Source organism: Rhipicephalus sanguineus, chromosome 7 (assembly GCF_013339695.2).
Source record: "Rhipicephalus sanguineus isolate Rsan-2018 chromosome 7, BIME_Rsan_1.4, whole genome shotgun sequence".
Lineage (NCBI taxonomy): Eukaryota > Metazoa > Arthropoda > Arachnida > Ixodida > Ixodidae > Rhipicephalus > Rhipicephalus sanguineus.
The window spans coordinates 143,680,153-143,697,570 of NC_051182.1; the positions used below are offsets into that span (position 1 = coordinate 143,680,153).

The 17,418-nt window shown below is 43.3% G+C and overlaps 1 protein-coding gene across 2 annotated transcripts in view; it reads right to left on the reverse strand.

Moving 5' to 3' along the window:
• The window catches only part of LOC119400136 (myosin heavy chain, non-muscle), a 104,352-nt gene that overhangs the window by 48,988 nt on the left and 37,946 nt on the right, over nucleotides 1-17,418 (reverse strand). The window contains exons 2-5 of one of the 2 annotated variants that reach the window (XM_037667114.2): nucleotides 15,042-15,198; nucleotides 9,684-9,711; nucleotides 8,417-8,525; nucleotides 3,441-3,467 (exon numbers count right to left, since the gene is read on the reverse strand). In XM_037667114.2, the coding sequence (XP_037523042.1) occupies nucleotides 3,441-3,467; nucleotides 8,417-8,525; nucleotides 9,684-9,711; nucleotides 15,042-15,198 (321 nt within the window). The remainder of the gene's footprint in view (nucleotides 1-3,440; nucleotides 3,468-8,416; nucleotides 8,526-9,683; nucleotides 9,712-15,041; nucleotides 15,199-17,418) is intronic. The other variant, XM_037667115.2, reaches the window with a different exon arrangement.

Consider the following 17,418-nt stretch of genomic DNA (forward strand, 5'->3'; position numbering starts at 1 on the left):
GTAGTCTGTAATACAATATGGAAAAAAAGGGCATGCCAAACACTGGGCAGATTTGCCAAAGGAATAGTAATCTTGTGCACCTTACTTCAATAAACAATTTATATACTAGCCAAACTTGATGAAACGTACACGTATTGCCTTTACAAGTGTATGGTGAAAGAAAACCAAATGAGCAGTACAAAATGTGAAGTAGCATATGATATTGCTCCACACGCAGGAAAGAAAGCTTAAATCGACAGACATGCAGAAAAGATAAAAGTTGTACAACCCTGCCCAAATGAGGAACTTAGGAGGGGACATGGATTCTGGAGATCAAAAAATCATCTAAGAAAAAAAAAAGGTTTTTTAATTATTGAAATCTACAGCTACTCTTTCACGTGTAAAGCCCAATTTAATTCTTATATGATCAGTATGTCATCCACAGTGTAGATCTATGCAATGTGTACGAAATGAACCTGAAATGTTTTTAGGGTCAATTAGTTTGTTGGAGCAATATCTCATGATACAAAACATCTGCAGCTATAATTGTTGTAGTTATTACAATAATTATTATTTTAACATAAAGCTCAGCCTGTGCACCACCAAGTGCTGACAGCAGAATTCTTTTATTGCAAATACATTTTAAAATTTTAATTTTACTAAATAGAGAGGCAATAGAGAGGCAGCTTTGTCTTTCTCCTGAAATGGTTGACATACAAAAAAAATTGTAGCAAATCTGCAATGAGCACGGAAAACTAAACAAGTCCATCAAGTTTCATCAGGTTTGGCCTTGCAAAACAGGAAATATCTCCGCAACTCACGCCCCGCCTTGAAAGGTTTACGCATATCTTACAGGCACGAGAAACACAGGCAGGTGGTAAATGTTACCCAACTGGAAAATAACAGCTTATAAGCGGTTACCGCTAAACCAGCAATCGCGCACACATTCCGGTTGCATTTCCCCTACTTGTTAACAACGTGACTGCGGCTGACGTAAGCATGTCCGTTTGGTGGTACATCAACGCTTAAAACTCTGAACGGAAGCACTTCCGTTGCTGCCATGCATATTGTATAAACTGTTTACACGGCACGCAAATAGTTTACGGAGAGCAGACAGCTAGAAACGGATGCACTCGTATGACGGCATGTGATATGCAACTTGCGTAGTAAACCGACGCATACCAGTGGAAGAGCAAGAGAGGATGCATAACGATGTTAACAGAAGCCCAGCGGGAAACAAGCCTGAAGCCACCGTGTAAAAGACTGGAAGCCTGTCATGTCTGGAACAGCTCACTAAATGTTATGTTGCATCACGTCTGCTCTAAAAACAGAGACATCCATTTGGATTAACGCCAATTTAAGAAGTCACAAGCACGAAGTGTTTAACTATTGCGAACGAGAAGGGCTGCAGTGTAATGTAGGCTAAGTCGTGCAACATATTTTTTCCGTTATTTCAGGGCATGTACAGGGCTTTCAGAACCACCAAAAAAAAATATGGGCACAGAAGGCGTAAAATAAACCCACCAAATTCCAACCGACTCTTTAGATGCTATTTAAACATAGACACAATATCATTTGCACATCTGATACGGTTGTTATTTGTGTATAGACAGCATGTACAGTACAATTCACTCAAAACTGGAACACCTATCTGGTAGCAAACTAAACTACTCAACTACATTAGCTTGAGTGAAAGAAAGAAAAAAAGAGAAAACTTATAGGATGCAATGAGCTGATATCTTTGCGTAAATATGCCGTTTGATCCCCTTCTTACCATATTGAAGCTAAAATTATCAGCTAAATGGCATAAATCATGTCTCCTTTCACCATACACCTCACTGTACTGAACAATTATAGTCACTTTGAAGTCAGCAATTGTGCCTTTTTTTTTTTCCATGTGCGCTAGGTGTTCAGAGCAATGGAATTCTAACCAGCTTGCTTTATTACTCCACCTTGTTGATTAAGCTGGCAATTAACTTAGCATTACACATAGCTCTCAAAGTAGTTCGCAAGAACACCTGACTTACATTATGCTCACTGCTGTAAACTAGCAAAAGAAATAATGCACTCCCACAGGTCAGAAAAAAAGAAGTAGTACAGGTTACAGAAGCCCATTTCATACTTCCTGATCATGAGTACCATTCAGTACTTCCTGATCAGCGCTGTGAGCGTCTCTTCGTTGCCTTCCTTGTGTCCCGTCTCTTTGCGCTAACCCAGTTATCAAAAGTAGTTTTATGCTATTATGACACCACTACAGTGGTTGTCTTACATAACCATTATGACTTACACCATTACGGCAACTGTCTTACACTCTTATGACACCATTACGACTCACACCATCATGACACCATTACAAAAAAAAAACTGTTATACCCTAGGCACACATACAAGCAGAGCACAATGACAACAGACAACCATGCCAACTATGTGACAGGCATAACAAGCACACACACGCACATACACAGAGATGAACAAGGACTCAATGTCGCACACCATGCCAGCCTTTTCTTTTTTCTTTGAAAGGCCTTCAAAAGACAGTGGAGCTGGAAACACAACACAGCAAGCTGTACGTATTTGTGTATACCCACCGCCAGACAGTCCTCGTGTTTGCACGGCGACAAAGAAAAAAACAGCGACAATAAAAGCCTCCAAATTGGAAGCAACGCGCAAAGCCAAGGCAGCTGCAAGAAACGTCACAGGCACTGCAACGGCAGTATCGGAGCTAAACAGATTGCTCTGACATCACAGTCATTTTTTTTTTTTTTACAGTGAAGATGTGTCAAGGAGTTCCACAAAGGTCTTCACATAGCAGTATGGTTGCTAGTTGGCATTGATGAGGCAGAGATATATTTGTACAGAACTGAGTAGGCCGTGGCGTATTGGAATTGGGCATCGCATACAGTGCAGGAAACAGCAGAACTGTGCACTTAAGTCAGATTAGCAGAACCTCTAACTGCCAAAATCTCCCCTGGAAAACTGCGGAAAACTTTCTCAAAATTTTCTATCACTTCCCAAGAGTTCAGACATGACTGCTCGCAGAAATAAAAATTAAATACAAGTTGTACTCCTTGTGCTTAGTGAGCACATTTAAAAATGAATCGTGTTTTGAGAGCAGGCTTTTCTTATTAAAATTAAAAGACACAGTGAATCCAGTGCCACAGTCAATTCCAACGGTTCAGTCAATTTAATGCCTCCTTCAATTCAATTCCAGTCAAGTCAATTTTGTAGTTAATTGTTCAGAATACCAAAAAGCTGAACGATAAATTTACGCACTTCCACATGGAACGCTTTCCGTCACTGCTGTGAAAGTTACAACGTAATCAAATTAGAACGAAACAAACAGGAAACTATTGCCATTCATTTTACTGCTGGGTACTCTGGCGCCACCAGGACTTTAAGAAACATAAGCAGAGAAGACACGTGTGCAAAATACAAAAGGCGCCGTCAACCGCGCAACTTACCATGTTGAATACTGGCGGTTGGTAGTTCTGCGGGAGAGAGACGAGCAAGAGAGACGTGGTTAGCAGGGACAGAGGAAGAGATTATGACAGGCCGAGGGCATGCCATGTCATCGAGAAGGTTAGATTCCCAAAACAAGACACCAAATGCATACGTAAGCACCAAAACCGGGAAAGAGATGACTCCACCAATGCAATGCAAAAAGCTGCCTTCCCCTACAACTACAATGCGCGCAGGCAAGTGCTTTACACATAACAATTTAAAAAAAAACAGCGTGCGATGATGCGCTGTGTTTTCAACTTTGCAAGCGACTGACACGGCCAGAATTCTTTCCTGATCCCGAGATTTAATTTAAAAATTTCAAATAATGCGATAGTTTTATGACAATGAACAGCTTGAGGAAGAATTAGGTATAAATTGCCTTGTGAAAATTTAGTTTGCTATGAATGCACGCCCAACAGCGTGCTGTTCGATTCAAGTTACCTTGTACCAATTTAAGGAGAACTGGAGAGCTGGCATAAAATACACTACATTTGACGAACTCTCAGCTGACACTGTATAATTAGCAAACAGTGTGCATAATCTAGCATTTTAATTGCCCTTGCTGTTTCTTCTGTAAACTACTCCCCTCCCTGATAAGACCCTGAGGGTTAAGTTAAGTAAACAAACAAAGCAATAAAATTAATGGCACCCCAGGGTGGATGTAGAACTAGCAGCCAACACACTGTCGGGAAAAACCGGCTGTTCTTGTGGGACACTGGTGACCCTAGCTGTAACATGCTTGGGTTTGACTAGCAACGCAACTTGCCAAGCCAGTGACATGCTTACATGAAACGAGAGCCAATATGTCAACAGAGTATTAACATGCGCTACTCGTACAATGTTAAATCAAGTCCGCATACTTTTTACCAGCACTTTACTTCTTGCAGAAATGTTGCCTGTGTTTTCGATTTGTCACAAACACTTCAAATGCAACAAGTAGCTCCAAACGAAAGTGCAATCCAGTGATGTAATTATCCTAAGACTATAGTCGCCCACTTTTATAAATCATGCCCCGTGAATTGTGCGCAGTTTGTCTTGGCATTACCGCGGAAGTTAAAGCTACATTGCTCTCGGCACCAGATTCGTTCGTGAGGTTTTCGGCAAGCAAGACACACAAAATCCACAGCAACAGCCTTATGTAGACGCCCACTCATGCTGAAACAACCCGGACAATGCCAGACAAGTGCGACTGTGCAAACAAGTATGCCATAACAAGTCGCATGCATAGTGAGACTATCTTTCTACAAGGATACGCAGCCAATGCAATGTTGAACCTTCACTTCGTGCTTTCATTCATTATTAAATCAGATTGAGACATGAGCATTTTATTGATGTTCATGCGTTAATTTTATTACTGTGTCCATTATGTATCACCTTCTTCCTCATAGGCATAAATTTCAGATACTATTTCTTGCGATTGGTACTGCTGCTAACTCTTAACTGTTAGGAAGCAGCTCTTGTAAAACTTGTTGTCGTCGTGAGACCTCTTATTTTTGTGCACTTTGCGGCTTATTGAGCATTGCGAGACCGGCTTTTTGATGTCAGAGAAGCATGATGCAATAATATGGCTTAACCTATTTTTTCAGGGTCCCTCTAACGTTTTTTTTTTTTTGACATTGTGAACATGGTTCCCGTGGGGGAGCCGAAACGTCAATACATTCGTTTTTAAATCATTTGGTCGGTGTCCGTATCCCCTTTAACTAGTATGTTTCATCCTGGCCAGACGGGTTTCCGTCATACTCTCAACTGCAAGCCCTCTTATACCAACGTACAGTAAACATACAACTACTTCGGTAAAGTTATGGTTTACTTTTGACCAACCATGTTTTTTTCCCTTTTCTCAAATTCAACGGGGCTACCTAGCTCCTCAATCCGTCCTTTTTAAAGGGGTCACGAACCGCCGCTCGAGCTTGGTGAAAAAAGACATCCTGCGAATAGCAGACACCGCTATGAACAGCTGAGCCAAATCTTGTAGCCGTGCACTGCAAGGAGAGCTAACATGCAGAGGGCAAAGTTGCCATTTCTTCAGGTGCTCTCTTTCCATACGGAAGTCCGTCCTCACTTGCTTCCTGTTTGACGTCGAACGGTGGGTAGTATGCTATTGGTCAATAGATGGCATAAATTAAGAGCGTCGTTTGGATCAAATGCGCTTCTTGCCACCAAATGCCGTCACGTCCTGGCGCTGTGCTCCATAGCTTGCTAACATTGCACAGTGAGCCACACTTGCGCGCAAAAATAGGAACGGGAGGGAGTGATCGCATTTCATCACGTGTTCAAGGTCATGACGTGCGCCGACGTAACTTGTTTCCCCCATGCCATCCTTCCCTGCTTAGCTTGCAGTGCGCTTGTCGGGACGAGAAAAGAGAGAAAGCGCATAAAGCGCACAACAAAACCCTGTAACTCCGCTCGTTTTTGAGGGACTTGCGAAAATTTTGTGGCAATTGATTTGTGAAGCCCTCCTGAGAGTGAGGCCATTCAATGGTTACTTGGAAAAGTGGTTCATGACCCCTTTATTTTTTAAAGTCTGCACAAGAATAAAGAAAACAAAGGAGGGACAAGTTCGCTCCACGAGAGTCGCCACTGTGGGGAAGGGGAATGACATACTCCGCTAGAGTGGCATCTTATCAGTTGCTTGAGGCAGGCCACTCCAACGACTGTGGAGGCTTGTTCCTGCTTTTCGCTCGGTACGCAAGATGTGTGCTTTGTGCTAAGTTCCTCATTCTAATCACACAGCCAACAAGAAGCTGTTGCACTTTTTACGGGCAAGATAAATCCTTTTCTCGCAAGAAGCACATGCACGCGGCGGATCCATGTTTCGACTAGTGGCTGTTTTCAAGCAAATCTTTTTTACAAAGTAAAAACGGGGGAAATGGGCAATTGGTACGCATATTCCTGCATCAACCTATAAAAATTTAAATTGTGTACTCCGGCTCATGAGATTTGTTAAAGGGAAACTCCGGCGCATTTTTTACCATATTAGGATACTGCCATTTTCAAATAGTATTGACAGTACTGCAACGTGTAGGGTGGTTAAAATTGCTTAGCCTTTAATTTGGTTAACTCGCAGACTGGCCTACAGTGAAATACACTGAACCACAAACTTTGGATGCAGTGGGTAATAAGTGACGTTCTGCAAACTAAAAGGTTTGAGCTTTTTCCCACCATTAGAGAGTTTGCAATAACCAATTAGACATCCTTGCAGTAATCCTCGGAGATAGCGTTACTAGGACCGACTCACTAAAGCCCATGATTACACTTCCTCGCAGAATGGCCTGCTACACCTCGTTCCAGCACCACGAATGAAGGCGAATGCATGTCCTGCATAATGCTGTTGCGTTTTTAAAATAAGTGCGTGTGCACGGTGAATGTGCAGGGCAGGGTGTGCATGTGCTCCAAGACACAGAGTGGATTGACAGTTTTTTTTACTTAACCTAGTGTAACAGGATAAACGGAAACCTGTAAAAAGGGGCAGGCATGCGCTTACACCAAGCCAAAAACCACAAGGAAAGGAGTCTCGTGAAGTTTAAAAAAAAGAATCTGGGATGCATTTGACCATGCACCAGGCAACCGGCCACAGTTCGTGCACAGCACACCACCCATCATTCACCCGAGCCACACAGACCGCCACACACACCACCAAGCCGCCACCCAGCCAAGTCGCGAGACTTACGTGAGGCACGGTGCCGGACTCCTTGAGAGCGTGTGAACACACATGGTAAACACTGCAGTTGAGGCACTCCCAAAGGCCACGATATTTCGCACATGTACGACACAAACCTGGCACACTCAAACACCTCTACGACATATGCCTCCACAATGTACACCTCTACGACGTATACCACTAAGATGTATGCCTCTAAGACATATGCCTCTGCAACGTCGTATGCCTGTATGACGTCGTATGCCTCTACAACAAACACCACTACCAGGAAATGGCCCATACAGCCAAGTAATCCACACACTGCAGCTACATATTGTGCATTAGTGAGTGACTTAAGACAAACTTGTACATTACAAAATGAATGAATGAAAGAGAATTGATTTAGGGGTGCGTTTATACTGTAGACACACCTGGTCAAGCCAACAGAAATGACAGAGCATTCTGAAGGTACTGAATGCTCTGTTAGTTAAGGTGTTGGACTGCCCCGCTTTCCACAAGAATTCAAAGCGCGGTACCTAAAGCAACTCGTTTAGACGACATCAATATACCTACCAACTCCATCTGACAGAAAAAAATGTACACTGTGCAGCACAAGAACTCAACTTGATGCCACGGTAAACAGAGACTTCACAGTTCATAGCACAGGATTTTCAACATGATTTCTTCATATCACGTTTTTCAGGAATATTGTTAAAACAACTACAGCGCTATAACATGGACGAATGATGGTGCACTTTACGAGACATTTTTAAACACAAAGCACTGAACTGCAGTTAATGCAAATTGATATTTTGAATAATTATACATTGCTACAACTAAACCTCCACAGACCAGGGTAATTAGAAAAGTTTTGCACTACACATGTTAATTTTTCCATTCAGCTGGGTTTGACACGTCTATAATACATGCTCATTCGATGCCAGCTTCCAACACCTTTCACCTGTCAAATCAAGCATGTTGCTTTTCTGAGCCCCCCAAAAAATGTTTTAAAAAATACGAAAAAAAAAGCTGCCCATTCACTATAATACTCTACAAATGAGTGCAGGAAACAAAATTATCAGAAGTCATTCACAGGTATCCATACCCAAACTCCCTGTAATTAAAGCAGTATTTCACATTGTGCCACACACTTCCTAAAGACATTAGCCAATAGTAACTTGCACAATGTCAGCAAGATGCAAAAAAAATTTTATTTTAGGAGAGCTTCTAAAACCCTAGATCCTTTTTAACCCTAAATGCACCTAGCCCTAAGAGAGAGTTGCATAACAGCCTCACCGAGTGAATGGCGGATGACGTCGACGACCGCGGCTTGGAAGACGCAACGTATGCCAGGTACTGGATGACTTTCTTCGTGTTCTCGGTCTTACCAGCGCCGGACTCGCCCCTGAAGGCAGAAACGGGGCACAGCTCAGTTGCTAGCCACGAGTACCGTATGCAATTTACTATTACATGCCCCCAATGGCAAGCTTAAAAGGGACACTAAAGAGAAAAACGATTTTTCTCGCACAAGTAAATTACTCTTTCACATCACCAAGATCACCATGCCAGCCACGAAAAGGCACTTGGTAAGTGAGAAAACGTGCAAAAAGAAAATGCATGTGGTGACGCCACCTTGAAGTTCCTGCACCAATTGCCGTGACGTCATAGATTCTGACAGGGTCTCAGAAAAATACGAAATTACATAGTTCCTAATTGGTAAATATGAAGTACATTGTCCTCTGACGGGGCCAGAAAATTAGCATACCAAGTTTCAGGATATTTTGTTGAACCAATGTTGCCTAACTGATGTCGCCAAAAACACTTTAAAAACTGTGACGTTATGTGCAGAGATTTCAATGCAAAATTTAAAAATGAAATACTGGCCTTGATTTCTCCTTTATTAATAAACCTATGATGGTGAAATTAATGACTATAATAGAGTTTTCAGAGCATAATTTATAAGTATGAACTGACTGATTGTTTCACTTTAGTGTCCATTTAAGCATGCAGTAAACAAAACAACTAGGCCACCAGGAACACACTGTTTAGAGGAAAGCAGAACCTGAGCACGTGATATCGGCCACTGAGTTATTCGACGGACCCTACTTTAGTAACTACTGTATTTACTTGAACGTAACGCGAGCATTTTTCCAGAGTTTTGCTATCTGAAATCGACCCTCGCGTTACGATCGAATACCGAAATTCAAGTTGTCTAAAAAGTGGTATGATGCACACAATTTTTCAAATTTTTGTTTTATTTTTTTTTCTTCCTGGACGGAATGAAAAGTCACCCCTTGCGGTACAATTGTGGCTGCGTTTATTACAATAGAGTAAATACAATATATTGAACTACAATGCCAAAGTTACAGCACGTGAGCACATAAGCAAAAAAGGAATAAAGGCAGTAGCCATTCACTTCCCTCATGTGCGAAATATTTGTGAACTTTGCATGTTAAGAGACAATGAAGTTATTGGTCCTCATGTGCCTCATGTCCTTCATGTCATGGGTTTGAAAACCATAAAAGGAAATCAGAAAAAGGCAAAATTAACGAAAAAGACTCACGTGCATAGGATGGACTGGTCCTCCCGATCTGCACGTAAAGAAACGTTACACTGTAATTAGTATCAGAAGTCCGCTGACGCATCACATTCCACAGATCTGACCACAACCACAGCAACTGAAACAGTCTGTGTTCTACAAAAAATGTATGTAGAGCAAACAGACACTGAAACGAAATGCCTTTCCAGGAAAAGGAACATGAATTTCCCTAACCCTTTGAAACGTTTTGCACACAATTCTGTACACTACTAGTTTTTGCTAGTTGTGTCAACTAGCAACTAAGCAAGGGCAAGATACATTGAGGTTTGGATGAATTGAACCTCCCGAATAATAAATCTGTCCTCATTGTACTTGCTTTTGCAGAGTACTGCTGCACGTGATCACACTACTGTAGGCACTACCATGCTCGACGAGTCGTTCGACGCGCCGCTCTCCTCGAGCCACGTCAAAAGTTTAATTTTTCTTTGCTCGAAATGAACACAACCAAAAATGAATTTGCGCTACGTTACAAGCTTCAGATTTGCTTTCATTTATGCAAAAAGAGAACATGAATGACTTCAGGATAAATATTTAGTTACAATTTAATTAAGATTAATTACTATAAATCACATAAAATCAACATACGACATTATTTTTGCTGCAATAATAATATTAACAATAATAATAATTGTCGGAGTTTACGCCTCAAAACCACAATATGATTACGAGGAACACCGTAGTGGAGGGCTCCGGAAGTCTTGACCACCTGGGGTTGGGCTAGCTGGTTTGTGTTCATTTTGAAACAGTGCAAAAGGTGAACGACACAGAAAAAGACTTAACAATGCGATTGCTAACTGACAACTGAGAGCTTTATTCAAACAAAACGAAAAAAAGAAAGAGAAGAAGAAAGAACAGAACATAAGCGCATTCTTTAACGTGCACCTAAACCTAAGCACAAGGTCCTCTAGCATTTCGCCTCCATCGAAACACGCTGCCGCGGCCGGTATTCGATCCAGTGACCTTCGGGTCAGCAGCTGAGCACCATAACCACCAGACCACCGTGGCGGGTACCTTTGTTACACATGCTATGCTAGTGTCACACCATTGTTACATTTCATTCAATTACTTGTTACACAGTCCTTTTTAGTGTAACCTCTAACAGGTTCCTCACAGAAGTGAAAGCAGGTTGGAGACAGAATGACTCTTCAAAGCTGCTCTACAGTTCACTGTGACAGTGCACACACAAGGCAGTTGAAATGAGAGAAACGTCAGTGAGGACAATGAATGCTTGACAAACAGTGTGCGCCGGGGACTGATGGTACGCATTCCACAAACCAACGAGGCGTGCTCCGCGTGTGTCCCGTAGGCATGGCTGATCAACCGAGACGATGACGAATCCTCCGAACGAATGCAACAAGCTAACACGTGCACGCAAACTGCATGCAGTATAAGCACATTACTAACGTGCATTACAAAAACTACATGTAGCGACAACATTACAAAGCGCATTACAAAAACAAAAAGACTAGCATAAATGATGGGCCATCTGTGTCATCCTTGTCAGTGATGTATGCATGCTGCCATACCACGTCATGAATTTGCAAGGTACAATGACCAACAATAGAGTATGGCTCTACAGTTTGGAATCCATATGACATCACTAAAATGAAACCAGTGCAAAAGAAAGCTTCATTTTACTTGTCATCATTGCAACCGAAACTTCTTGCCATCTTCCTATCAGCTGGTTTCGGTAGGACTCACCTCACTTTCCAATTGGTGCCAGTAGAAAGCTTCAAGCTACTTGTTCAATCTCGTTAACCCAAACAATTATGCCACGCCAAGCAACTATCTATTCCCGGCAAAACATTTATCAACAAGAAACAACCACAAGCTTAAAGGGGTACTGACACGAAAATTTTCCACTGCCATTTTTGGGGCTGAAGTGAAAGGCCAAGCCCTCAAGAACCTAGAAAATGTGCTGGTAAGCGTGAGTACACCCTGAAAATTTAATTACGACATGTTCTAAAAGCTTGTTTCAGTTTGTACTATAACCTGGCATCACTACAAGGTATGAGCTTCTCATCACGTGCTCACACAAGATATCGCGACGTTTCCATGGCCGCTCCGCTCCATGGCTGCGTTGGTGTCGCACCAGCGGCCATTTTGTATTTTTTTGGTACCTGGTGTCATCGCAACTGGTGCGTGAAGTCACCAGAATTGGTACTGTAGCCAGACAACATGCTAGTGTTGATGCAGTAGGTGCACCATGTGAAAATTGACGTTAAGGTCAAAATAAAATATCTTAGCATTTACTGAGCTTTACAGTTGCTCAGAGCTGTCTCTGTATGCAGGATAATTTATATGGCAGAGTAAACTCAGTTTCAAAAACTGGTGTTAGTATTCTTTAATGCTGCACCCTTTAACTCTCACACTGACTCATTAAAGCAGTTTTTATCACCAAACCAGCGAACTTCGGAACAGTTGGCCTTGTGAAATGCGATCGCTCCCTCTACAGGATTTTTTAAAGAATACCCAATGATGTTTTATTTGTTCCAAACATTTTTGAGATACAATCATGTATTGTAACTAGGCACTTTTCTTTTCCTTCTTGTGGTTTGTGTGTAAGGTGCACATGTTAATGTGCTTAGTCATTATTTTAACGCCCTACTCCAGTGATAGCCCAGATGGGATGCATTATCTTGAAGTACCTAATTAAACAAATAGACAAATCTTTATCACAAGAACATTCTATGCACCTCAAGTGCATTCAATAACTGCACTTTTCATTTCATATTGGCAGTATTTTGCAGTAAGACGCATCCGCAGTGCACACGCTGAGCATAACATTTCCACCCTCGTTTGTGCCCCGCCTTACTACGTGATCATTATCACATCCTCTCTCGCTGCTTGACAAGAGGGCTGCGCCCTTTCTGACATCCTTCCTTCCCGGCTCGCACCTCAGCGCAAGCCCCCGCTTCCAGATTGCACGTGGAAACGCCAGAAAGCTTTATCAAAACTCCTCCAGAGCAGCAACAACGAGAAAAAAACAAAGACAATGGTAGTACGTCCGGGAAATCAACTTCCTGCACTCCGCGCGCACCTCCCGAACGGATGGTTGTGTGGAGTAGAGCTTTCCTGCACGGGCTCTGTGCCACTGCAGTTGAAAAAACAACGCCACGCAGCGAAAAGTGGTGATGAGCATCGCCACTTTTCATGCGGCAACTAACAAGACGTTTGTCACAATCCTGCCATTCTAATTGCTCCTGTCCATTAGTGCTGCAATTTTACATGCTTTCTGGTTAACCCTTTCAGCCCTGGATTTTTTATTTTTGGTCGGGGACACTTTTGGTGCGTGTTTTCCTAATAGTTGTGGCCTCAGAAGACCAAAAACGAAAAATTGAGCCAGGGCTGCAAGTATTAATGGATTTACACGCATGGCATCAAATTAGGTGATCACGGCTGAGCGGTTGTGCAATGAGAAAAATGGCATATTTTTCCTGCTATTCACTAGAGTACACAAAATGTGAACCACGTCTCATTTTTCAGTGTGATACTCATTGAAACAGCTTCAGTACGTCTACCCGAAAATGCCGCCTACCCGCCTCAGCTGACCCGCCCCGGCGTCACCAATGACTTCGGTCAAGCTTCTTCTTTGCGGCACACAGATCCGCAAGCATGCCACAATTTTGGTGGCAATCGCAGTGGGGATCATTGAAGAAGTATTGCCCCAAGAATGAGCAGGTTTGGTTTCATTTCCGAGGTGCTAGGAGAAATATTGTGTGATGGTGTCAATTGACACCGCCAGGGCCGAAAGGGTTAAAAGAAAAAAAAAAGAAAGAAAGAAAGAAAAGGAGTTTTCTTTTCATAACCTCTCCTGAATACATGAACGCAGTGGCATCGCCACCAAGAGCCGTGGCTTGCCGCAATAGCTCTCCCCAGCCATCTTGCTTCAGGCACCGAAGCACTGTTTTAGCCTCGTGACATGCTTCATCATGAAGTTTGTTCTGCAGCTGCTGACTTATTTTTTTTTTTTGTAAACACTCAAAATAATAGGTGCACTGAACAGCTCTCATTTCAACAAAACATTATTGTTGAAAGCACATCCTTACATGTTCATCTTTACCTTTAGTTACCAGGCATTAAGACAGGAATGTGCAATTTTTCTTACTTCAAGAAAGAACACTTTCGAACTTTCAACTCTTTCCTGCTCTCTGCAGTTATAACAAAGCGTTAATGCTCCACTAAGCAAGACACCGTTCTGTACTTCTCTGCATGTTTGAGTGAAACTTTTATTGGTCGCAAGAAGAAACTTCTCCGATTGGTTGGAGCCCTCTATAGTCCAGGGTCCCAATGGCCTGGGATAACCACTTGACCGAATTTACAGACATTCGTCCTTGCAGGTCTTAGCTGGCCAGCCGTAACTCCCGATGATCCATTGATGATGCCTGTCACCCCCTCCCCTCCTCCAAATACTGCGCTGCGTGTCCCTGAGCGCTGCAACGGAGGCAGTTTGCTGTGCACCACCACGTGCCACCCCCCACCCCTCCAAATGCGCTTGAGTGATGCGATTGTACTACCCAAGGTTTCCAAACGTGGCTCGGCAACTGGTGCGGATGCATGTGCACAAGACGAGCCATAACATGAAGAACGTGGCCACTATGTATGCAATTCCTGTTGAGCTTTCTGCGCCGAGCAAAGTGGCACAGGTGTGCCAGCGAATCTCTCGTGCTAGGCAGCGAGGGTGCAAAAAGAAGCAAAGGAAACCTTTCGGGCATTGTGCCGAACGTGTCGTTTACGAAATTCCCCTAAGCTGTGGCAAGTCCTACACTAGACAAACGGGACGGTGTATTAACAACCGCTTGAAGAAGCATGCCAAGAGCATTCGTAAAAGTGATGGTACGTGTCTTCCGGCACATGTTAAGTCATGCTTATGTGTGTCGTGTTTCGCGCAAGTTAAGATTATTGGCATGAGCAGAGACCAAATGGCGAGGGAACTATTAGATGCATTTCACGTTAGAAGAAATGGGTCCGCCTGGGTCAGTGACACATCAATTTGGCTACAAAGATTGGAGTTATATGCCTTTTTAATGAACAGCTTACACGATGACATGTTCGATGTCACTCTTTCACGCCACTGCACATGTTTGGAAGTTGACTTGTTTTCCAGAATTTACCATAAATAAACAGTTGGTAGTTGGCGCTCCTGTCTCCTTTCTCTGTACTTTCTTCCTGTTTCAAGTGTTGTGCCAGAAATAACATGTTTAGCAAACTTAGGCACCAAATCGCCCAGGAACAAGTTCTGCTAACGCAATCTATGTGGTCTGAACGTCAAAAAATAATGATTTTCAAGTGAAAGGCAGACCACGGAAAACTGGCACCCACCTTGCAACATGCTGCGGTAGGAACCATCGGTGACTGCGAATATGTGGGGAGGCACTTCATGGCGTTTCTTGCCCTTGAATAGCTCTATTACTTTCTCGGTGTAGATGGGTAGCTTCTTGTACGGGTTGACAACCACGCAGAACAGGCCAGAGTACGTCTGTAACAAACAAGAGGAGATGGCACAGTCAGGTTTGGTGATCACCAGCAAACTTAGACACAAAAAAAAGAAAAGAAACAAGAAAAAGAAAAGAAGAGGAGGATGGGGTTTATGAAACATTTCGAACGAGGTATCACAAGCTAGTTCAACATTGTTGTACGGTTTTAAGGTAGCAATAAAGCGTAATGATATGTGACCTTTAGTGGGTATTCTTTAATAAATATTCATTCCGTGTTCAGTTCACATTATTCATGTTCAGGTCATATTTCATATTGTTCACATTCACGCGAAGTTCATGTTACTTCATGGAACTGCAGATTCTATGTCTTTAAACAGGTTGATTATTACAAGAGAAAATTCCAGGCTTTCCATTTCGAAGTTTCGCATTTCTGTGGTGGTTCACTTTGCCATAACTCGTTTTCATAACTTACGATGTAGTACAATTAACATTCTATTGAGTCCCTTTAGCTATTTTCTTATAATGTCAAACAATACAAAAAGGAAAGCCTTACAAAATATTTGACCGGTTGGTTCACAGTGCTTGACAACTAGAAAAGTTTAGAAATCATATGAAGAGTATGTATGCTTGTGATGGGTACGTGTTCCAAGAACAGATCGGGATGTGACCTGCAGTGTCGCCTTTGGCAGCCTGTTACGAGCGCAGCCATGCGGGGAGGGGGCAGGTTCGCAAAAACTACGGGAAGCATGTCCCGCTCGATTTATGCGCCATAAACAACACCTCGTGTTGTTGGCCGGACGCCCTTCATTCTTTCAAGACCCCACAGGCAAAAGAGTCGAGTCCTCATCAGCAAAAAAGAATAAGAAGGAAGGGTCGGCAAAGCAAACTCACACCTCCCAGTGCGTACTAAAGAAACAACAAAGAGCGTCACAACAACACTCAGGAGGAGGCAATAAAAACAGGCCACAAAGGCAGGACGGCAGCAGAACGGACGTGGCCGCTACGTCTTCCCTCTACCCTCTCAGTCAGCAAAGCCATTGGCAGGTTAGAGCATGCGCGCCCGTGCCACTACTACAAACCGTTCTGTCTCTATGCAGCATGCACCCCCTCTCCCTTTTTTCTTCCATCGCTCGACGCCAATGAGATCATAAAGCTAAGCGTTTATGAGGGCAAAAGCCTTAGATCACTTCACCAAACGAGAAAATAGACCGTCGGCAGCATACAGCATCATCACGTGATGACGTCACCATATGACGTCATCACGACGTTATACAGGTCGTCAAAATTTGCGACGTCACCATGACATCACACGATGACGTCACCGCATTAAATCGTCACTTGGTCAAAGGTGGGCCGATCACGGAGGCAGTGCATGGAATCAATTGATGCATTGAGGCAAGACGGCGAGATCCGAGGAGGAGGAGAGAGAGAAAGGGCTGGAAACCTTAAACGTCATGGGGGTAGCAAGCGATTCTCTTTTTCAGGAGCGTAGCCAGAAATTTTTTTCGGGGGGGGGGGGGTTCAACCATACTTTATGTATGTTCGTGCGTGTGTATGTATGTGCGCGTGTATATATAGGCAAGCAAAACTGACAAAATTTCGGGGGGGGGGGGGTTGAACCCCCCCAACCCACCCCCCTGGCCTACGCCCCTGCTCTTTTTAACTCTCTTGCAATCGGTGTCGATTGGGAGTAACTGTTATGTTGTACTCCCTCTCTGCGTGCACTCTGCACCCTACTAGAGGAGTATTTGTGTTTTTCTGCCACACAACGATAATCGTCATCTGGTCTGCTGCTTGCGTTTCCGTTCTCGAAAACTGCGCGTTCCTATCAGGAGTGTCACGCTGATAGCGCGCACGCCATTCGTGAAGTACCACGCGCGGCGATAACGCAGGGAAAGCACGGGAGACGGGACGACGATTGTTGCGTGGCAGGAAGACGCCACAGATATGCCTTCTTAGCCAAAAGTGTAACGGAGTGTAACAGAGTACAAAGGGCGTACTTGGAGTGTCTTTTCGGCTCACAACAATAGTCATCTACACTTTTAAGAAAAAAAATCGAGTACTTGGGGAGTACTTCTGCCACACAACTATAATCGTCTACCTCGCGTACTTTTCTCACATTATCACCACGGTCACGGCACTTTTCGGTCACGAACGGCGTGCGCGCAATCAGCGCGACATAGCATTCTTCATAGGAAAGTGGCGAGAGCCAGGTTTTCGAGAAATAATATAATATCTGGGGTTTAACGTCCCAAAACCAC